The sequence below is a fragment of the Anolis carolinensis genome, chromosome 5 (genome assembly GCF_035594765.1).
Source record: "Anolis carolinensis isolate JA03-04 chromosome 5, rAnoCar3.1.pri, whole genome shotgun sequence".
Lineage (NCBI taxonomy): Eukaryota > Metazoa > Chordata > Lepidosauria > Squamata > Dactyloidae > Anolis > Anolis carolinensis.
This window is the reverse complement of record NC_085845.1, coordinates 178,827,011-178,849,843: the sequence shown is the minus strand read 5'-3', so window position 1 is coordinate 178,849,843 and position 22,833 is coordinate 178,827,011. Positions and strand designations below refer to the sequence as shown.

General features: G+C 37.7%; 1 protein-coding gene across 2 annotated transcripts in view; it reads left to right on the top strand.

Moving 5' to 3' along the window:
• Window positions 1-22,833, top strand: part of washc4 (WASH complex subunit 4) — a 42,248-nt gene extending 19,415 nt beyond the window's left edge. For both annotated transcript variants that reach the window (XM_008110593.3, XM_062983040.1), the window contains 22 exons: window positions 1,235-1,395; window positions 2,135-2,261; window positions 2,861-2,986; window positions 3,887-3,994; window positions 4,414-4,560; window positions 4,690-4,769; window positions 6,007-6,112; window positions 6,932-7,048; window positions 7,615-7,783; window positions 8,058-8,212; window positions 8,387-8,461; window positions 8,549-8,653; window positions 10,083-10,217; window positions 10,614-10,722; window positions 13,496-13,562; window positions 14,471-14,557; window positions 16,240-16,387; window positions 16,885-16,981; window positions 18,631-18,827; window positions 19,369-19,468; window positions 20,168-20,243; window positions 21,343-22,833. In XM_008110593.3, coding sequence (XP_008108800.1) covers window positions 1,235-1,395; window positions 2,135-2,261; window positions 2,861-2,986; window positions 3,887-3,994; window positions 4,414-4,560; window positions 4,690-4,769; window positions 6,007-6,112; window positions 6,932-7,048; window positions 7,615-7,783; window positions 8,058-8,212; window positions 8,387-8,461; window positions 8,549-8,653; window positions 10,083-10,217; window positions 10,614-10,722; window positions 13,496-13,562; window positions 14,471-14,557; window positions 16,240-16,387; window positions 16,885-16,981; window positions 18,631-18,827; window positions 19,369-19,468; window positions 20,168-20,235 — 2,484 coding nt within the window. In that variant the 3' untranslated portion in view covers window positions 20,236-20,243; window positions 21,343-22,833. The remainder of the gene's footprint in view (window positions 1-1,234; window positions 1,396-2,134; window positions 2,262-2,860; window positions 2,987-3,886; window positions 3,995-4,413; window positions 4,561-4,689; window positions 4,770-6,006; window positions 6,113-6,931; window positions 7,049-7,614; window positions 7,784-8,057; window positions 8,213-8,386; window positions 8,462-8,548; window positions 8,654-10,082; window positions 10,218-10,613; window positions 10,723-13,495; window positions 13,563-14,470; window positions 14,558-16,239; window positions 16,388-16,884; window positions 16,982-18,630; window positions 18,828-19,368; window positions 19,469-20,167; window positions 20,244-21,342) is intronic.

Genomic DNA, 22,833 nt, shown 5'->3' with positions numbered 1-22,833 from the left:
TAACATTTTAACTTTATTCTTACTGTATAGCATTCAGGTTGTTTGGGAAGGGATGAAGTGAAACTTTGTCAGTTTTTAGGAGCTTTAATTCTAACCTTGTAGCCTGGATAGTTCCTGCCCTAGATAGTTATCTGCTGTAAACTAATTTTTATTTTTGGTGGCCCTTATATCAAATTTAATATATTTAATGTTGTATCCAAACTAGTATATTGGGAAGCATATAATCTCTTTTTTAGTTATTACCCTAACCATGTAAGGGTAATAAATTACCTAAAATTAATTACCTAAACAGTCCTATTTAGGGATTGAGTTGTAGTGACACTAGTCTCTAGTCATGTCCCTCATTGATTGAAATTGATCCCGTGCAAAGCAAATGGTACAGAGTTGTCATGCCTATTATACTTATCTCATAAAATCCATTTCAATGTGGCAGCTACAGTGCTAATGCACAGATGCTCTGATAATACAGGAAGTACGTTATATACTTATACATAAGTCTAGGAATTTTAGTTAAAAATCAACCCCAAAATACTGGGTCAGTGTGACAACTCTACTTCAACTCTTATCAAAAAGGTGACTGTCCTTTTTTCTGAGTAAGCTGATAAAAGGTGAGATTTTAGACCACCCTGTGAGAATCTAAAGGAAGCACCAACTCCTACTCTCTTTGTGACAGCAATGCTTCTGGCTTTTTTTTTTTTTTTTTGAAAGCTTGGGTGTAAAAATAACAACAGCAGCAAGCAATGGCTGGCTTCCTGAAGTGGCATTGGTGCTTTCCCCTCAACCTATCCATGGGTCATATCAAAATCTATAGTTTGACCCCAAAACCTGACCCTCACACACGCAGTCAGCTCATACATGAGTATGTATGCTAATCTTCTAAGATATTAGGAACCATGAGAAGTTTGCTTTAGTTCCCTTAGTCATAACTTGGCTTTCTTTCCATAGCACTGGTGTTTGTACCATTTTGACACAGGAGAACCTAAATTACCTTATGCAGAAAGAAAATTATTTACATTATTTAAAATGGGGCTTAAACCTGTGCTGTTATGTAGGTATTTCTGATGGAACTTTAAGAACATACATGCCTATATAATACTATTCTACATTTATGTAAGTAGTTTAGTGACAGCATGGTTTTCATCATGTACTTGAATTGCATTGTCATGAGAAAATTGACATCTCTAACGTGAACTTTCCCTCCTTTTTGACAATATTTTCATATTTAATGTTCTAGGTGCCAGCTATTACTCTTACTGCTAATATAATTTGGTTTGCGGACTCCTTTCTAAGCCAGAAAATGCCAGATGCTGCCAAACTTCTGGACAAGAAAACTTTTCAGTCCATTAAGTTAAACAGAGAAAGTTTTCTACAGCAGAAGGCCCAGTCACTTACCAAGTAAGTTTTAACAGGAGAATGCCTTTCTTTCTTCTGGTGCATAGTTATTTTTCTGTACATAACCAGAAAATCTAAACCAAGGTGTTTTAGAAAAATCCATTAGACACAGCACTCCTCTTCTGACAGTTAACAGGGGACTTAAGTGCAACTGCTACTGCCACCATTACTTTCCTACTTTTTTCTTCCTGCCATGGCTACTGGGAGTTGGGGAAAGAAGAAAGCACTGGCTAAAATGTGGGGAAATTGCAGGAGGCTTAGTAAATAAGAAATCATTTGGTTAAAAGACTAGAGCTAATAAAACCAGTCAGTGTGGAAGCACTGAAACTTTTGAACGGTTCTTCATCACAATTATCTTCATATAAAATGCTGTCTCGTGCAGCAGCTCGCCACGCAGAAGGCTTTTCTTCAAATTGTTACCAAACATTTTTGGAAACTGTCATGCTGTACATAGAAAACCCCTCTGTTTTTGTCATGATATTGCTTTGCTTTTGTCTCATGAAGTTAATTATTTAAAACATCTTCTCTGTGAGAATGGGCCTTTGAAGTTCATATACATATTTTCAGGAATATGGTATTAAACACCAGAATGGCATCATTCAAATGTTACAGTAATTACATTGCTATACGTTTTACAATCTGAAGTGTGGTTCTTAACCTATCATCTTTTCAAACCACAATTAAGCTTCCTTTTAGTGTATCTGTTTGGATAATTAGGTAACCCTATTTGTTTTTTCTTCAGAGAAATGCAGTCATATTATGTGTTTGTTAGCTCTTGGATGATGAAAATGGAATCTATTTTGTCAAAGGAACAACGGAAGGATAAGTTTGCAGAAGATCCAACCAACAGGTGCAATGTTTTTATACAGGTGTGTACTGCACCCTAAAAAGTCATGCTGAGGGAATGTGGCTTAATTTTCAGTTAGATGAATATTTCAGTGTTTGCTGAACCAAGGCATAATTCAGATTGAATGCCAAAAAATAGTTTGATGGGATTCTTCCTCTTACTTATCTTACGCACTGCAATTTTCTTCCACTGTTACTGGTTACATTTTGACTGGAAAACTTTTTTAAATTCTGGATTTCAACATATTGTTTGGATCCATACTGAAACAAGCTTGGAATACACCATTAAAATGAATTCACTTAAGCAACACATTACTAACTTGGGTTGGTGTGATTTCAGTGGTTCTATTCTAAAATTGACTTAGTAGGATTCAGTCTGTAGTTTCTCTGTTTGAATACAATAGGAAATAGTAGTTTGCAAATCATGTGGAGAACAATGAAGGAAAGAAATACTAAACCAAATACTTTTTCTGGACATATTCACAGAGCACCAAATGATGTTTGGTGTTCTGTCTGAATTGGAAAACTATTCATATGGGATAGTACAAGTATAAAAAAACAGAATTTGTTTATTATGGTCTAGATATGCAATAGCTAATTTCCCTCTCGCATTTATATCTAGGGGTTTCTGTATGCTTACAGCCTTAGTAACATCATTAAAACAACAATGAATCTGCACATGTCCATGCAGAAGCCAATGACTAAAACCTCAGTTAAAGCATTGTGCAGGATGGTGGAACTTCTTAAAGTAAGTAGCAATGCTTTGATGTTTCTTAGTCAACCTAATATTTATAGTTTTTCATCATTGAGGAGCGGAATTGTGAGATATCTTTTTAATTCTGAGAGTGGGAAGAAGGAAGAGACAATGGAGACAAATGTTACTGCAGTAATTACTTAAGATATACTCAGTTGGGCAGGATATTGGTTTGGGTGCCTCTTTATATTTTAATGGATCTTTGAGGGCTGTTCACGTGTATATGAACAAGTGTTGGTTTTGACCTTTAAAGCCCTACATGGTTTGTGTCCAGGTTGTCTACAATTCCTGTACGCTTCCTGGGATTGTTGTAAGGTTTTAACCTCACCTCCATCCTTATGATGTAGCGTATTGTGTTGCATACTGTTTTTGAGATGAGGGCGAGATTAAACTCTCCTCCCATCATCTCCATGATACTTCTGAATAATAATAATAATAATAATAATAATAATAATAATAATAATAATAATAATAATAATAATTTATTTATATACCGCCCTATCTCCCGGATGGGACTCAGGGCGGTTTACAGTCATAAAAGCAAACACAAACATTACATAACAACATAATATTGCTGAAATCAGCAGAATTTCACCTTGTCATCATCCTAGAAATACTGAGTGGGATATTTTAGATGGAATAAAGCAGTGATCAAGTAATTAGAATATGCAGGTAAGTATGCAGGTAATTAGATTATGAAGGGATATTTTTCCTTTTGTATCCTACAGTACTCTGCAAAACTGGGCTCATGTGACATTTCTAAATAGTTTTTTTCATTTTGATTATAGCTGCTGAAGATTTGGGGAGAAATAGTACTTCATATGGTGGCTGTAACAATTATAGAAGTAAATTGAATTGTAATATTATTGTGTTTTTAAATTTGGCTAATTTCAGGCAATAGAACATACATTTTACAGAAGAAGTATGATCGTTGCTGATTCAGTCACACACATAATCCAACATCTTCAGCATCAGGCTCTTAATGCTATTGCTATAGCCAAGGTATGTGATTTGCAGAAGTTGCAGTTAGTGCTTCCAAATTTAATCATGAAAACGACTAGTGGTATAACAGTTGGAGTTCTCCCTTTATGTTTTAAGTCCTAAAACCATGATAACTGGATCATATAATTCCCCTCTTGATTTCCTTCCAGTAACACTGGAGTTACCTATTAAAATGGTGGAGGATAGTAGTGGAGAGGGAAGCAAATAATTTGCAAATAATCAAATCCATGATCCACATTCACATATGTCGAGGGGCAACTGTACTTTGATTCAGTGAGATTTGTGTTACTTGTTACTAAAGCTAAGTTAATTTTATACGTGAATTGGCATGAACCTGTAGAACCAAGCAAAAGAAAACATTGCACTCTCATTTATGGAATTTTTTGTCTGTTCCTAAATATTATTTTCTTCCTCTCAAGAAAAGAGTAATTTCTGACAAAAAGTACAGTGAACAGCGCCTTGATGTACTCTCTGCACTTGTTCTGGCTGAGAATACCCTCACTGGTCCTAGCACAAAACAGAGGCGGCTCATTATATCTCTGGCTCTCAGTGTGGGCACACAGATGGTATGTACAATAGTTTCTCCTGCATCTGAATACTAAGTAGTTGTATTAGCAGTGATATAAATGGTTCTGATTCAGCTATAAGTCTGATACTTCTCTATGCCCATTTTCTCTTTGATTTCTCTCTTTCAGAAAACATTTAAAGATGAAGAACTCCTTCCTCTGCAAGTAGTGATGAAAAAATTGGCCTTAATCAGTGAACTTAGGGAACGGTAAGTAATATCAAACACTAATAAAGAGAAAATAGTATAGCCTGACACAATATTTTGAAGATTCACTCCCCAACCATACTGCTGAAATGAATAGAAAATCATACTCTGACAGCTATTTGGAAAAAAATCAAAACAAATATTTTACTCGTTTTACGTGTCTTGCAGAAGTTGGCAGCCAGAGCTTAGTAGCAAATAGAATACCATTGAAAGTGAGCAGACGTTTGCTGTAAATTACTTGTAGTTTTTACTGCTGTGTTTAAAGGGCAAATCACTAAAGTTCACTTAATTCAAGCAGATATTTCTTTCCTCTGCTGTAATAAAAACATGACAGGTCTAATAAGTCCTAGATGGATAAATTTGAGGCCCAGATTTAGACCCCCATCTACAGTGAGCATTTAATGCAGCTATGAGATGACTCAAAATCATGGTGTCCACAAAATGCTTGTTGCCAGTGCACGCTGCAGCACACATTATCGGGGATTTGGCACATTTCAGAAGGTGCAGATAAGTCTGAATCAAGACGTAAAACATGCTGCAATAGATTTCAATATATCTGATATCAGGATGGAGGGGGGTTGGGTGGAATTGGCTCCCCAAAATGCAGAGCGCATTGTAGACACACATTCTTTCAGCCCATTATAGAATCCAGAATGGGGGCTGCCAAAAAAAACGCTCTAAGGGCATGGCTGGGAAGCATGGGGCTGATTGATCCTCTTGGTGTAACTGATTACCTCTGCACTTAACACCCTAGAATCATAGAATAGTAGAGTTGGAAGAGACCTCATGGGCCATCCAGTCCAACCACCTGCCAAGAAGCAGGAAATCGCATTCAAAGCACCCCTGACATATGGCCATCCAGCCTCTGCTTAAAAGCCTCCAAAGAAGGAGCCTCCACCACAGTCCAGGGGAGAAAGTTCCATTGTCGAACAGCTCTCTCAGTGAGGAAGTTGTTCCTGATGAACCCTGTATGTCTCTGATGTGCATCTCCGCAGAAAATGGAGAGAAAAACCTGCTGAGCGGTTTGAGGCTGTGTTCAATGTTCTGGCCTCAAACCAATTTCTGGTGTGGCAATCTAATCATAGCAAAACTAGTTTCTCTCAAATGAGTTTCAAGCTTCATTATCGGCCAGTTTAGATGTGCCCCTAGTGATGTAAATAAATTATCTTTCAGAAACTGTTCTATAGAAATCATGAATGTTTCTTTCTTTTGGTGTAATTGAACCAATTTCACGTTGTAGAGTTCAAGTACAATGTGACTGCTGCTTCCTGTACTGGCATAGAACTGTATTTCCAATTTATCTGGATGATGTCTATGAAAATGCAATAGATGCTGCTAGACTGCATGTAAGTGGATGGATTTATTTATTTCTGCAGAAGAAAAGTAGAAAGAAAGGAAAAGAAAGCCCAAGGCGCACTCATAAACTCCATGTTTTATTTTAAATACTTTTTAAAATATGCTTTTGAAACACATTGTCCTAGAGATTTAAGACTAGTTTAATGGATGCTGAGGGCTTATTTGGATTTAAGATAGAAGGGGTAGTCCCATAAACATTGAGAAAAGCGAACTACATAAGTGATAATGAAACAACTAAACTGTAAATGTCATCAGAAATGGAATCAAAACTCTACACACTTTATTTTATATCTCAATTTCCTTCACCAATTTCTAGTTTATTTTCTGTTTGAGCACTAAAAATTGGCAAAGTCAAATAATATTCAGTTCCGGTTCTCTTTAAATTTCAAAATGTTTTTGTTTCTTTAGTTTATATTCTTCATTCTTCAATATAAATTATTTTAATGTTTTCTGCAGTGGTTAGATGTGTGTTTGCGCCTTATAATCACAAGTTGCAATTATAGTTTAAAACAGTATTAAAGATAGATAGTCCTAACTGTCATATGAGATTAATCTAAAAAAGAAGCAGATGCTTCCAGTGTCTTCAGAGCTATGCAGGTGTCAGAGAGGGGTGGAAAGATGTATGCAAGGTTCAGGTTCATAGGAGCTTCCACTCAAAATCCTAAACTGTTGTTTAGTATGCATTCAACCTTGCTACTGAACATAGATATCATTGTTTGGGACTCTGAGTTTGAGTTGACTATGTTTCTTAAAGTATATGTTAGTCCATTTCTTCTGTCTGAATTCTTCATTTGAAACTTTTTTTACAGTACATGTTTAATGCACTGAGGGATTGTGTTCCAGCTATGATGCACTCAAGGCATTTAGAATCCCATGAAATTCTTCTAGAAAGTTACGACAAAGAAATCATGGATGTTTTAAATAAGGTGATAATGCAGCCATTGTGTGTGTTTAGTTTGAAAATTGTCGGAAATATATGTTAATTTAAGCTATTGTGTTATTTTGTGGGCATGTGGATTGATACATATGCATCATTCTATTAGTATAAACAAAAACACTTCAGTACACTATGTAGTATTTTGAAGATAAAAACCCTACAAAACATAAATGTATCTTAGTTCTAAGGGAACAGTCATAACTACTTTTGAACCAGAGCTGTGTTTGAATTACATTTACATAACTGATTTTATTTAAATACATGGGTAAATATAATTATAATATTACTAGGGTGGCTACAGAGTATGAAATTGCAAAATACAGAATATTTGTCTGCTGAATTTTTGTTCTAGGCTAAAGACCTAATTCAATAAAGCATACTTTTAATATGAACATGAAAGCTAGCTGACATCATTAGGAAAGCAATAGTGAATCAATGACTTAACATGCATTATGAATCTCAAACTCATTGTTTTTATCCTGGTTTAGATAAATGAATATCCATCTCATGAAAACGTGATATAAATATGTATATTTTTAATTTTGTTTTGAGCAGCACCTTCTGGACAAATTATGTAAAGAAATAGAAAAGGATTTGCGCCTTTCTGTTCATACACATTTAAAGCTAGATGATCGAAATCCATTCAAAGTTGGCATGAAGGACCTTGCACACTTCTTCTCTTTGAACCCAATTCGCTTTTTTAATAGGTTCATAGATATCAAAGGTAGGTTCTACTTAATAATTACTTTAAAAGGTTTTCTGAGAAGTTTTGTAACTCAGTAATTCCATTTCTTATGTTGTCTTTTTGGTTTTTTGTGGGCAGTCGATCTCTCGGCTTTTATGATATTTCTGGTTCTAGAAGATACTTTTATAGCATTGATAATTTCTCAAATTTCACAGTTTGAAATAGTATGTCAAGAATGGATTTCCTTTTATTGTTCTGTGAACTGTTCTTCACTTATGAATACTAAAAATAAACATTTTTGTCTCATTTACAGCTCATGTGACTCATTATCTAGACAAGACTTTTTACAATTTAACCACAGTAGCACTTCATGACTGGGCCACATATAGTGAAATGAGGAATTTGGCAACTCAGCGCTATGGCTTAACTATGACAGAAGCACATCTTCCTAGTCAGACTTTAGAACAGGTACATCACTTCTATGCTTGTCTTCCAATTTCATTTTTGTCTGCTACTTGACCTACAAAGCAGGTATTCAGTCAACACCGAATTGTATACATATGCTTGCATAAATTCAGGTAGTAATAATTTGATTATTTCTATACATGCTTGTGGTTAAATCACCTAATGTTATCATTTTAGGGGCTAGATGTCCTGGAAATTATGAGAAATATTCATGTGTTTGTATCCAGATACCTTTACAATCTCAATAATCAGGTGAGGCAGTTGTAACCATTTTTAAAATCCTAATTATTGGCTGATTTACCCTTCATTGTTATTGCAATTATATATGTTTTCTTGTAGATCTTCATTGAGAGAATCAGCAATAACAAGCATCTTAACACCATAAATATAAGGCACATTGCTAATTCAATTCGAACACATGGCACAGGAATCATGAATACAACAGTAAGTACTACAGGATGAGCTCTGGAATCTCTTCTGAGTTCTGTCATTTATTAACTGAAAATAGTTTGCTAAGTATTACTTGCAATGCAATGAGAGGACAGTGTCTTAAGCTGTGCTTTTTCAAATTCAACTCAGAAGGTATTGGAAAGGCAAACTTGAAATGCACTGAATAAAATGTTAGTATAGAAAAATGAAATAAATACTTTTCAGTTTACTAAATACTGATGACTTTATTTGAGAAAGAGGTCACAGAGCAATATGTAGGGACAGTAGCAATATCCTCCTTGCCATTTTCTTCCATTGAAGAATGGAGCTCTTTGTTTGAAGCACTATGAAATTCTGTGTTTGTTTCTATCGCTTAGTGACTGACTATAGCTTAGTCTCAGGTTTAGTCCCTTGTCTCTTTAGTAAAAAATAAGTAGCAATGCTGGGAAGGACTACATAGATCAGTGGTATAAGAGCAGTTTGTTTTTAATTTCATATCTTAAAACTTTGTGAATTTGTTTTTATAAACACTAATAATGTATTTGTGCACTGGTTTGGGAGCTTTGCCTGTCAAATCCACTAGATTTCAAATAACAGTTTTATGTGGAGCCAAAGTTTTCTTGTATCCCAGTTTTCAATTTTAAAGTGCTAATTTTAGCATCACAGCCTCCCGTCTGTCTTTCACCCTGAGCTCTAGGGCCATGTTCAGTGTTTTTAAAAATAGTAGTAGTGGATACTATGTAGTAGTATAGTTTCAGTAGTTTTATACCAACAGCTTTGAAGATGGAAAACACAAAAGTCACAGTGCACATTGTGTTCCATAAGAATACAATGTAGGAGAATTATGAACATCTTTTGGTCAACTCTGAGCATGACACTACACTTGTGGAATGCTTTCTTAGAATGCTGATTGAAGTCAGTGTTTTTCATTCAGGTTCTAAGTAAAAACATGTTTACTAAAGCTTTTGGACATAACTGGTTTATTTCAAAACCCTTATGTTCATGGTCTTAAAGCAGTTCTTAAATGTTTCAAACCTATATAATTTGTTTTTCTTGTTTTCATCTGTTTATATTGATTTTATTTGTATCTCATCTTGAAATATTGTGTTAAAATGGAATAGAAGGTTTAAGGAAATAAATGATTATAGTATCAGAGTGAACACTACTTTCCTATGGCTACTCACATTAATCAAGGAATATGGAAAGTAGGCATGTCATCCAGCCATGCCACCTTGATCCTGAATGCAGACTTTATTCATCTCCATGTGCAAGCAGTGATCATTGAAGAATGACAGGGCAGTAATTTGCCCTTTAAAAGATTCTATGGAGATGTGTTAATATTGTTGAACAGACTAAAAATGTGTTTAATCAAATACGAGTTCCAGTTTAAATGTTTTGTGCATTCCTGATAATCTTTCTTTTACTGTTTTCTTTAACATTTCAGGTCAATTTCACATACCAGTTTCTGAGAAAGAAATTTTATATCTTTAGTCAGTTTATGTATGATGAACACATCAAATCCAGACTGATCAAAGACATCAGATTCTTTAGGGAATTTAAGGATCAAAATGACCACAAGGTATGTTAGAGGCCGTCTCTTCTCTATTGTAATTTTAAAATAATTACTTGAAGAAATTTGAATGTAGAAGTACATAGAACACATTTTATTTGTTCTGGACTTTGTTGCAAAAATGTTAAAAGTGTGAACATTTACCATCTTGCTGTTGGTATGTCTTTAAAATTGCGGTGATGTTTGCAGTTCAAGATTTTAAGTATATATAGCATGGTAAGGAATTTTATTAAAATATGGTCAAAGTAGAACATAAACATGTTTGTTGTACAATCTATATAACAGGTTAATGCTAAGAATCTAAAAGATGAAAATGTTTATTTTTGGAAAAAATATGGCAGATATATAATAGGTATTTTATTATTAATGCTTATTCATAATGGATATAACAATATATTTTTATAGTACCCTTTCGAAAGAGCAGAGAAATTCAACCGAGGGATCAGAAAACTTGGAATTACGCCTGATGGACAAAGTTACCTTGACCAGTTCAGGCAACTAATAAGCCAGATAGGTATGAAGATTGATACTATGATATTAATATATTGCTTGAGAGGTATTACTATGTAATATAGTGATATATCGACTAAAACTGAAAGAAGGATGATTGGGTATCCTACAGGATTTGTTTGCTTTTTCTTTCTGAACTGTAAACCTGATGCCATCTTGAGACTGTTTTGGGAAGTCATCTCAATTAGGTGAAAAGTAGGTGAAGAAATAGCAGTCACCTTTGGTTCAAGGAAGCAGTTGTTCACTTGTGTGTATCACAGCCGTTTTAAATTTTCTGTTGCTTCTATTATGCCTTGCAAAACATCAGACTAGAATTCATGCCTAAGGTCAAGAGAGCAGCTGCTTTTAAGTACATTAATTTTATCATTATCAAATAAGTTCTGGCATTGGATGCATTATGCAACATCAAGGCATTGCAGCTTTTACACAGCATATTATTTTGGAGCAACCATGTGATCCTTTCAGAATCAGTTTCCTAAATCCCATAGATTGTGGAAGGGTGGCCCAGGAGCTACATGTGGTCCTTTTGGCCCCACTTTTGCAGTCCCTGACAGTCCCCCCAAGCTCCCCTTTTTATTGGCATCGTTTCTATTCTATTTTCACCCCAAACCAGACACAAATTCCTTCAATGCATCCACCCACCATCAAGAGCCAACAGTTCCATATTTGTGTCCTTCCTAAAGTGGTGACTAGAAGTAATGTTGCATCACTTCCAGTAGCTATTTAGAAAAAAACAAATAAAAACAGAGGCCTTTTCAATTGCAATTAGGGAGCTGGACTGCAAGGGAGTTGAAGGGAAGAAATGGATCTCAGCAGGCTTGGGCCCTGATCAGTTTGACCAAAAGTGATTTGTAATATTCGGTGGTCCATTTTGTGTAATCCTCTGAAAACAAAGCAGGGAGGAGGGAACCAAAAAGATGGGCAAGATGGATCAAGAGAGCCGGATTTATTGGTTACTGGAGAGGATGTTACAGTAAAAACATAAAATAATTCTAAAAAATCAATAGATTGGTGAATTCTAAAACTTGGCAGACCTTCAGTTGTAAATGGGTCTAAAACTGAGATAGGTTTCATGCAGATAGACCTTAAAATGACTGAGGATTGAGCCTTTAAAGTTTCCCATTATAGCCAATGGGTCAAAACGGCAACACTCCTCCTGATTCGAGTAATTTCCTGGTAAACAGAATGAGGGGTTAGCTGAAAATGGACCCCAAAATGGCATGCCTTTTGGCCGAATTGCACAGGCCTAATCTTTAGTCCTCACACAACTGCACAACCTGTCATAAATTTTAAGTATAGTCAGGGCCGGCCGGAGATATTTTTTGATGTAAAGCGGGGGTGCTGAAAAGCGCCCCCGCCACCGGCGCCCTGGCCCCGCCCAGCGTGCCCTGGCCCCGCCTCCCACGCTGCGTGGGAGGCGGGGCCAGGGCGAATAGTGAGGGGGCGGGGCCAGAGTTGGCCCCGCCCCCCGTGCCCTGGCCCCGCCTCCCACGCAGCGTGGGAGGCGGGGCCAGGGCACGCTGGGCGGGGGGGCGGGGCCAGAGTTGGCCCCGCCTCCCACGCTACCCCCGCTCGCCCGTCTGGCCTTTTGTAGCAGGCCAGACTCAGCGGAGGTTTCTCCAGGCCGCGATTGCGGCCTGGAGGAACCTCCGCTGAGTCTGGCCTGCTACAAAAGGCCAGACGGGCGAGCGGGGGTAACGTGGGAGGCGGGGCCAGCTCTGACGCCGCTCCCCCCCCCCCCGCCCAGCGTGCCTTGGCCCTGCCTCCCACGCAACGTGGGAGGCGGGGCCAGGGCATGCTGGGCGGGGGGGCGGCGTCAGAGCTGGCCCCGCCTCCCACGTTACCCCCGCTCGCCCGTCTGGCCTTGTGTAGCAGGCCAGACTCAGCGGAGGTTTCTCCAGGCCGCGATTGCGGCCTGGAGGAACCTCCGCTGAGTCTGGCCTGCTACACAAGGCCAGACGGGCGAGCGGGGGTAACGTGGGAGGCGGGGCCAGCTCTGACGCCGCTCCCCCCCCCCGCCCAGCGTGCCTTGGCCCTGCCTCCCACGCAACGTGGGAGGCGGGGCCAGGGCACGCTGGGCGGGGGGGGCGGCGTCAGAGCTGGCCCCGCCTCCCACGTTACCCCCGCTCGCCCGTCTGGCCTTGTGTAGCAGGCCAGACTCAGCGGAGGTTCCTCCAGGCCGCAATCGCGGCCTGGAGAAACCTCCGCTGAGTCTGGCCTGCTACAAAAGGCCAGACGGGCGAGCGGGAGTAGCGTGGGAGGCGGGGCCAGCTCTGACGCCGCTCCCCCCCCCCGCCCAGCGTGCCTTGGCCCCGCCTCCCACGCTGCGTGGGAGGCAGGGCCAAGGCACGCTGGGCGGGGGGGGGGGGGAGCGGCGTCAGAGCTGGCCCCGCCTCCCACGCTACTCCCGCTCGCCCGTCTGGCCTTTTCTAGCAGGCCAGACGGGCCAGGGCGCACTGGGCGGGAGGCGGGGCACCGTCAGGGCGGTGCCCCGCCTCCCGCCCAGCCTGACGGCGCCCCCCCGGGCCTGCGCCCGAGGCGGCGGCGTCAGCTGCCGCATGAGTGGGGCCGGCCCTGAGTATAGTCTGCAAAGTATATTACTTAAGATTATATATAAGGCATTTCTTTAGAATTAACAGACAACTTTGATAGATGTGGCTTGGTGCCTCCCCCCTCCCCCCCATTCAGAATTTAGTAACAAAGTGCTCATTCACATATTTTGAAATGTAAATAAAACTTCAGCTGTTTACATTTTTTTTCTCTTTCTATTTTTAAAGGAAATGCCATGGGTTATGTCCGGATGATTAGATCTGGTGGACTGCACTGCTGTAGCAGTGCAATTAGGTATGCACCAAATACAATTCAGCGTGTCTTTCTGTGAAGCCCCTTTTATATTGAAATTTATCCTTGCAGTATGTCTAACCATAGCTAGATGTATCTTGCTGCTATCAAAGCAATACACCTCATTGTATTGGTTGCTGGGAAATAAAGGGCAGAAGGTGTTGCTGTATTTAAATCCTCCTTGTGGACTTCACTTAGGCAAGTAGTTAGCCTATTGTGTGAACAGAATATGAAACTAGGTAAATGTTTTGTCTGATCAAGCATAATTATTTTTGTTATTTATGAAGTCAGCCCAGGGTTCGGTAGTGGAGAATGTATAAACTCTAATTGCAAATACTGAGAAATGTTTCTCAAAGTTGTAGTTTCTCGACTGGTGCTGGTCTCTTTTTCAATACTTTGAGTCCTTTTGCAGATGATGTTTGCCCATTTTATGTGCCTCCACAAATGTGATGGCTTGGAATATACTTTATTTTTATTAAATCAAATCTTCCATAGATTTAGAATGAAATATCACAAGTCAAACATCCTAAGCTGACTCCATAGATCTATAATTTGGGTTTGATGCTGTACTTCCAGTAGTTGAGGGAACCCTGAGGCTTGTCCTCTTGTATTTTCTGCCTCCCATTGCTATTTTTGTTGCCTTTTGTTCATTCTCATTAGGCTAGAAAACTTATGAAGCCATTGTTTTGCTGATCACGTTTGTACTCTAATAATGCTATTTTGGAGGGGTGGTGTGAATTAGCCTGTTCGGTAGTTTGTATAAGGTGAGCAACTTTGAACAGAAATAAATGTAGGAAGTATAGATGTTCAATACACACACTTTCTAATGTATGTATGTGTGTGTGTGTGTGTGTGTGTGTGTATGTGTGTATAATATATATATATGAATAAATGTAATTTGAAATTTATAGGTTTGTTCCTGATCTCGAAGATATTGTTAATTTTGAAGAACTTGTGAAAGAGGAAGGTCTTTCAGAAGAAACACAAAAAGCAGCAAGGTATCCTACTTTGATGCATGCTATATATAAAAAAGGAATGATATTCCTGCACTGTTTTTTAAAGATATGTAATAAAATAAGAATATGGCTCAATGTGAAGGGTTTTATTATAATATCATGTACAATCCAAAAACAGTACTGGGTGGGGGCATAATCTTTTGTGTTGCTGTTGAGCTTCTCAGAGGTATACCTCATTTAACAAAGTAGATATACTCCTAGGCATTGCCTCTTTAACAGAAAATTTGGTTGCAGAGGTAGGAATAATGTGGTAAAAACAGGGATGCACATGACATGATGTGGGGAACACTTGAATATGTATCCCCCTAAGCTGTTTTAAGTTGAGACGGGTTCAAAACTGAAAATGCCTTGAAAAAGATGAGGATTACCACACCCATGGCACATTTTGAACACTTAACATTTTTGTTAAAATGTTTTAATTACTAATAATGAATCCCACCACTTTAGAGAACAGAAACCATGTAAAAGACATTTCAGAAATATTTCTCAAACAAATCTGAAATTGCAGCTTTAGTTCATTTAAAATAAATGAGTTGCTTAAGTGCTCTATAAATGGCAGAAAACCCTCTATTATTTAAGAAGTTCTGTGATTGCACTCTGGTATATTTTAATCCTCCTTTCAGAAGATAGATAGCAATAGGTTTTGTTTGAATGCCAACACTGCATTTGCATTGCTTTTGTTTGGACACTAATTCCTTCTAAAGATTTGTGTACATATAGGACATAATTTTGGCATTCTGACCCACTAAAATATTTACATGGGAATACATCCCATTTATTTCGATTTAATTTATTTCTACATTATTAAAGTACAAACTTTACATAGGTCATGTTTTATGCAGATTGATTTTAAGGGGCTTCTAATAATGCCCTGCTTGTATACCTCTCTAAAAATAACATTCTATGGATCTTTCAATTCAAAAAAAGTAGTGATCCCCCCCCCCCCCCCCAAAGATACTTCAAGGGAAGCAGATTGACTTAGATCAGTTATGGTCTATTAAAACAACTCTTTGGAATAGTGCTTAATGTCATAGTAAACAACTAATTGACACTTGTCTTCCTTACAACATTACCTTATAAAGAACTAGCTGTGCCCAGCCACGCGTTGCTGTGGCAAAGTATGGTGGTATGGGAAATAAAGTATTGAGGAATTGGTGGTAGTTAAGGTAAAGGGTAAAGGTGTGGAGTCCAGATAATCCAGTTAAAGCAGCTAATATAAGATTATAAATGGGTTATATAGCTGTGTGGAAGGGCCTTGAGTCTACACTACCATCTAATCCAGTTAAAATCTGATAATTTGTATTTTATAGGCAGTGTGGAAGAGGCCTAAGTGAGGCCTAACCCTGCCTGTCCCCTGGGTGAGTGGGTTGCTAGGAGACCAAGTGGGCGGAGCTTAGCCTTCTAACTGGCAGCAATTGGATAAAAACAATTATTCCTCTCTCTCTAATTACGACTTTATTTTTCTTTTCTTTTTGTTGTATCAACCTAGAGGAGTGGATGATGGGTTGTGCTGTCAGTTTTCGAGGTTGTGGGGTGTTTAGTTTTTTTTGTTTTGTTGGTCGCCAGGATTCCATCACTCTTTTATATATATAGATACAATAAAATAAAGTTTGAACAGAATATTTTCCTTTCACATACTTTATAGTCATTTATCTTCTTTGCAGGCAACTGGATTGTGTACTAAGTGATCTCACACGCAACTCTGCAGAAGGCACAGAATACTTCAAAATGCTTGTGGATGTGTTTGCTCCTGAATTCCGCAGTCCAAAGAACATGCATCTACGCAACTTTTATATAATTGTTCCTCCACTGGTTAGTTTTTCCTAATCTGATGTGCAGAATGTACTTGTGTTGAGACAGATTTTTGAAAGAAGATTATACTGTAAGTTTATTTAGCCTCTGTATGAACCCTCTAGTTCGATCTTGATCATCTATATAAAAATAGGGTAATGGAATAGTTTATTCGGGGACCATCGATTTTTAAAATGTAGATTAGAATGTCCAACATTTATCCCTTATGATTTCTTGTGAAAGAATTTCAGGTGGTATGTCTTGAATGTATAACTGCCTATATGAATTATTGGCTTGAAACTGATATTGAAAGCAGTGAGTCATCCTTCATAAAGTAAGGAAACTTTTAAGCTTTTAAAATACATTCTAGATAACCTTATAAATGAAAATGATAAAAAAAGTTAAATCCAAGCAATGTGACCAATAAGGCACTTCAGAGTTTGACTTTAATATTTCAGTTTTACCAAAGTGTATGAACCTTGTTTTAAATGAAAGAACTAAGTGTCTCTTGTTTTTAGGCTCTTAACTTTATCGAACATTCAATCAGCTGTAAGGAGAAACTGAATAAAAAGAACAAAGCTGGTGCAGCCTTCACTGATGATGGTTTTGCCATGGGTAAGTACAAGATTAGTCTTCCTATCAAGACTTTTTCTTCTTTCTTTAAGAGTCGTGAATAGTCAGTGTTGTCTAGCATTTTGTTCTGTCATCCTCTGCCTTTCTCTCTCTCCCCCCCCCCCCCCCCCCGGCCGCCCATGAGAGATTGGGAGCAGAATAAAAGTAACTATTTGCACTTTTCAAGTACAACTTGGGTCTTAGAGAGATTCTATACAATTGAAGCTGATTCAGTACAGTTCAATAAAATTACTGAAAATACCCAGGATGCTATTTATGTCTCCCATCTTAGCAGGCATCACCCAGAATGATAGAAGCTGAAACATTTGATGCTTTGTATGAATGCTTGATTCTTATTACAGACATAGACACCTACCGTGTTTCCCCGAAAATAAGACAGTGTCTTATATTAATTTTTGACCCCAAAGATGCTCTAGGTCTTATTTTCAGGGGATGTCTTATTTTTCCATGAAGAAGAATTCGCATTTATTGTTGAACAAAAAAAAATGACCATTTATTATATACTGTACAGTGGTTGTCATCACAAACCAGCATAACCAGACAAACTGTGAATCCTGTCAAGAATTTCTTGTTACTACCATTATTTCCATGTATAACACTCTATGGTAGATACATTTACCGATCCTGCATGTTCTGGTGTTCTATTTAGTGGACATGCTTCCAAACAAAAACTTTGCTAGGTCTTACTTTCGGGGGAGGCCTTATATTTAGCAATTCAGCAAAACCTCTACTAGGTCTTATTTTCTGGGGATGTCTTATTTTAGGGGAAACAGGGTATCAGACAGTATTGGTGAATTTCATGTGAGATTTTACCTTTGAGAAGATACTGTGATTGTTCTCTGGCATTTTAAACATTTCTGGTCACAGTTATGAAATTTCTGGTGACTCACAACTATTCTGGGTGATCAATAGACTGAAATGTATAATTCATATAGCAAACTGAATCTAGCTTTCTGCTTGATGCAAACAACAACTTTCCTCCAACCTGGTGTCCTTCAGACCATATTGGCAAAGGCTGATGTGCCTTTTAATTTACTTAATAATATGTTCAGACTGTCATTGATGGTGGAACTCTCTCATAATAGCATATAAGACAAAAGCAATACAAAAGAAATGCAGTAAAACCATTAGGTAAGTATTCAGTATAGTTTGATGTATTGAAAAAATACTTCAAACAACGAAGGACCAATAAAGTCAGCAACCCAAGCGCTGCAAATCAACCCATCTGGGTTATGTAATGTATACTTGAAGACTTTTATACTGGAAAGTTGCATCATTAGATAGTGTATTAGTAAATTGAAATGTGTTCATATTTTAAATTAAAATTTCCTGAGGAAAGTAACCAAGAGGTCTTTCATTATACAGTGGCCTCAACATCTTGTCTTCCAGTTAGTTTTGTTACAGTATTTCACAATTGCACTATCAATGGCAACCTTAGAAACCAAATGTAAAATCATACAATTGTGAAGATGTAGTCAAAGTAGAGCTAATGTTGACCTGTTTTTAGTTGGAAGATCATATGATATGAGAAACTGGTATACTAATGATGAAAGATTGGTTTGAAGCACATGTACAGAATTTGTACTTAACTTTTAACTGCTTGTGGGGCTATACCTGTCTGAAATCTGCAGGCGTCGCTTACATTCTGAAGCTTTTGAACCAGTACCAAGAGTTTGATTCTCTCCACTGGTTCCAGTCAGTGCGAGAGAAGTATGTGAGAGAAATCAGAGCATTGGCAAAGCAGCAGAACGTTCAGTCAGCGAGTCAAGATGAAAAGTTGTTACAGACTATGAACCTCACTCACAAGCGACTGGAAGTTTGTTTACAGGTATTGTTTCCAATGAGCTGTTTGGTTTCTTTCTTTAAAAAAATACTGTTATCAGCCTAAAGTTTATCCAAAGCATTAAATAAGCAAGCCTGTAGTAGGTATATTGTTAAATTATGTTCTTAAAAAGTTAAAATCTCATCAACGTTACAGCATGCTATTAATAGGATTATACTTTGGATCATTAGGGGATCAGAACCTGATTTCTTTGCAGGTAGAACACATGCTGTGCCTCTTAGTAACACCCCTTTCCCTAACATGTATGTGATTGCATTCTTTCCAGCATTTTAATTTTGTCTGTAAAAATAGCAGTAGGTATCTGGTGGATTGGCATTCAGTGTGTTCTCAAGTGCTCTTCTACCATTACTTAGATTTAATTTTACGGCAAGATATGTCTATTTGAGAGTTTGTATATACATTATCTATAGCAGCTGTGGGGGTTATTGCTGAGTTTCTGGTATACATATATTTAAAATGACATGCAGTTAGGATAATTTCTCATTTTTTAACATATTAATATTTGCTGAAATGTTTTTCTCTGTAGGAGTTTGAACTGCTTCATTTCTCACTGAGTAGTGCAAGGATATTTTTTAGAGCGGATAAAACAGCAGCAGAAGAAAATCAAGAGAAAAAAGAACGTGAAGGTGAGTAAAAACCCATACCAATGTTTATGGAAGTATACTACAAATCAAAGCGTTTTTTACATCTTTGGTTCTGCTGTCTTTAGTCTATAGCTCCATCTGAAAATTCAAGATAGAGTCACAATTCAGCTATAACAGAAATGCAGTTGTGTTAGCTGGGCCATTTTTTAAAAGTCTGCAAAATATAAATATGTAGTAGAGAGCACATTCATTGACTAAGGACGTTCCGGTGAAATCAAAGGAATTTGATTCCAAATGATGGATCTATTGGAACAGAGATTACCCAATAGTGTATGTACTGAAGGGACCATGCTTTAATGTTCTGTATTGTTTTAGTTAGGTTGAAGGCCAAAAACATCTGGGGACCCCAGATCGAGAACCACTGATTTAGAGATTCCTAGAGAAAATGTTTTTCTAGCTATTTCTAGGTACTCCAGTGGGATTCAATGGTCAATTTCAGGTAGAGGTTGACCAAAGAGTCACATTGAAGAGATGTTCACTCAGACAAAAAAAAAGTTTATTCACAATTTTCCCACTTTTGCTGGGGTTCTGGGCCCTTGATGCCAGCATATGTGGATGCTCTCACTAGTATCTCTGTAACCTCTAGAAGTTGGGAATATATTTTTTTCACTTTATTTCTTCTTGTTGTAAGAGACGTTTGCTGTACAGCTGTAGTGAAACTGCACATCTTTTCTCTTGTAGAAGAAAGTGGAAAAACAAGCAATGGAGGCCTGTCCAACTCTACTTCTGGAGATCTGGTTGTGAAATGAGAGCCTGGGTATGCCTTTGTTTTTGACAGCTAGTGTTTGATTAGCATGGTGTCACTTCATTTTAAAATCTCTAACAGTTTAAAAAAGAAATTGGCCGAATTTCTAGCTTGGATCGTTTAGCTCCCTAACTCCCAAAGGATTTGTGTGATAAGCTTCAACATGTCTGAGCTAAAATTGGTCCCAGATTTTTCAAATATTGTGGCATTCATGGCAAAACATTTGCTTATCTTAAGTTTCCCTTAGTTATGATGTTATGCTACTGTTTGGCAACTCAGCATCAACAGGTCTAAAGACAAAATGCTAACTAGGAAGCAGAACAATGGATATTTTTCAATTTGCTTCTCTGGATAATTGTTTATTCTACCAAAATTTGCTGACTGGAATCAAAACTCGCAGATAGTCAGCACAATTCCAGTAAGCTAAAGAGTTGTATAATCAGTTTTTCTTCCAACTGTGTAAAGAGCAGTACTGTACTTGTCAATGCCTGTCAATGTGAAGAGCCTATTAATGTATTAACTATTAAATACCAGTTTTGGGGATGTTATTTTTTAAAATAATGTTTTAGTATTTCAGGGCCCAATTTGCAGCTCTTTTCCATCATTTCTTAATAAGACATTCTTCAAATCCCTGATCTGCAATGCAAAATATTCATCCTATTCACTGTTTTGCCAGCTCAGAACAGAGCATTTGTTAGGGGTTTATGCCACCATTCAAACTATGCAGTATTCTTTCTTTACCATATAAGGCCATAGTCCATTAACTGTAAAAGATAATTACAAAGTTAAAGGGTATGAATAAAAGGAGTGAAATTAGTTACAGGAGTATGATGTAAAAGGAGTGAAATTAACCTTTACTCAATTGCAATACCATGCACTCTCATTTTTGGAAAAAGAACTAATTATAAGTAACTGGTAAATTATTTACTGATTACTAAAATCACTTCATCTGCGAGCATAGCAGGGCACAGTTGACTATATCCTCTCTCTTTTCTGGAATACTCTCAGAAGTAGCTTAAGAGCCAGGATGGGGACAAGGAATAACAATTTTGTTGTGTGACAGAAGATGAAATACAACTTTTCCTTCACAATTATCCTTTCTGTTCTGTAGAAATCCACAGCAGTGGTGATTTGCTGAAAGTGATGGGATGAACTGGAATGGAATTTTTCAACCTTTGAATTTGACAGTGAGCCAGAACTGCTATGAAATGGAGAATAATCCATATTCATTCAATTCAAAATATTGTTGTTAATTCTCTCTGGTCAAGTTTCATTAAAATATGCAGCTTACCTCATATGAGTTGAGGTTGAAGAATGTGTGTTTTATTTTGGCTTAAATGTCTTATTTTTTTTTAAACAACCTTGCATTTCACTTGATTTAAACATGACATCTCATGCTTGGCATTGTTTTTGTTGCTTGTTTCCAACTTATGTCCCACATTGAAAAACTGTCATTAATAGACCTTTGGAATCCAAAGAAACTGCCAGCATAATGAGTCAACCTCTGACTTTCAGAGAAAAGCACTGTAAAACATGTAAATTCAAGACACCTTTCTGCTGTAATAAACATACATTTGTTTCCTTTTTGTCCTGTAACTCGAGCAAATCCTTCATTTAGGGCACCACATGTGCCTAAACTGTACAGTACTAACCAAACTAGCATGGTGTTAGTGATATCTTGCAAATGTCCTCAGACTTCCCTACGGTATTAAACCATGTAAGGACACTGCTTCTGTGAATATATACATATGTACAGTCATAGTTTTCTTTGTGAATTTGTAAGTTCCTGTATTCTAAACATATTGTAGAACAGTTAAGAAGAACGAACAGTTTGGGTTTACAATCTTAGAGCAGGTAGTGAGATATTTCTACTTGTGCCACAGAGTTGGGTCTCCATTAAAGCCTGTACAATTTGGGAAACTTCAGGTAGATGTCAGCTACTGCATATAAATGTAGTGGGTTAAACTGGAAGGAATGAAATTACAGCCATAATGAAGCATGCAAAGAGCAAAAGCCAGGAAAAGGGAATGAAATGCTATGGAGGTAATTTTTCTCCTTTTTCCTATCCCACCTTTTACTAAACTAACATCAAAGCAGTATTTATGCATAATTTTCTTATTCTTTTTGTTTACAAACAGTAAAAAAGGGAGGCTTATTTTCATTCTTCTACTTTTGACTGATGATCCCTTCTTTCAATAAAGTACATAACAGCGTGAATACATAAATCCCTTCTGTAAGAGAGGTTTAATCGGAAGATTATTAAATCTGACATATTCCATTGATTACTACATAATCTTATCTGGGGGGGGGGGGTACGTGTTTGAGGCCAGCAGATCTACCAGAGAGTCATAGATGGGCCAGAACAGCAAAGCCATCAATGTACTTTATACTTCTGTATTTGTCTGAGGTGCAGAGTTGAGGTCCTGTCGCAAGTTTTCATTCAGTTTGGTTGATCAGTTCCATCTGACAGCTATGCTCAAATTCTCAGGAATGAAGGGGACCAAATATAACATGTCTTACTCATTTTACAAAAGGCTGTTACCTCAGTTTTGTTCTGTTGAATATTCTGTACATAATAATAAATGAATCTTTGGAAACTGGA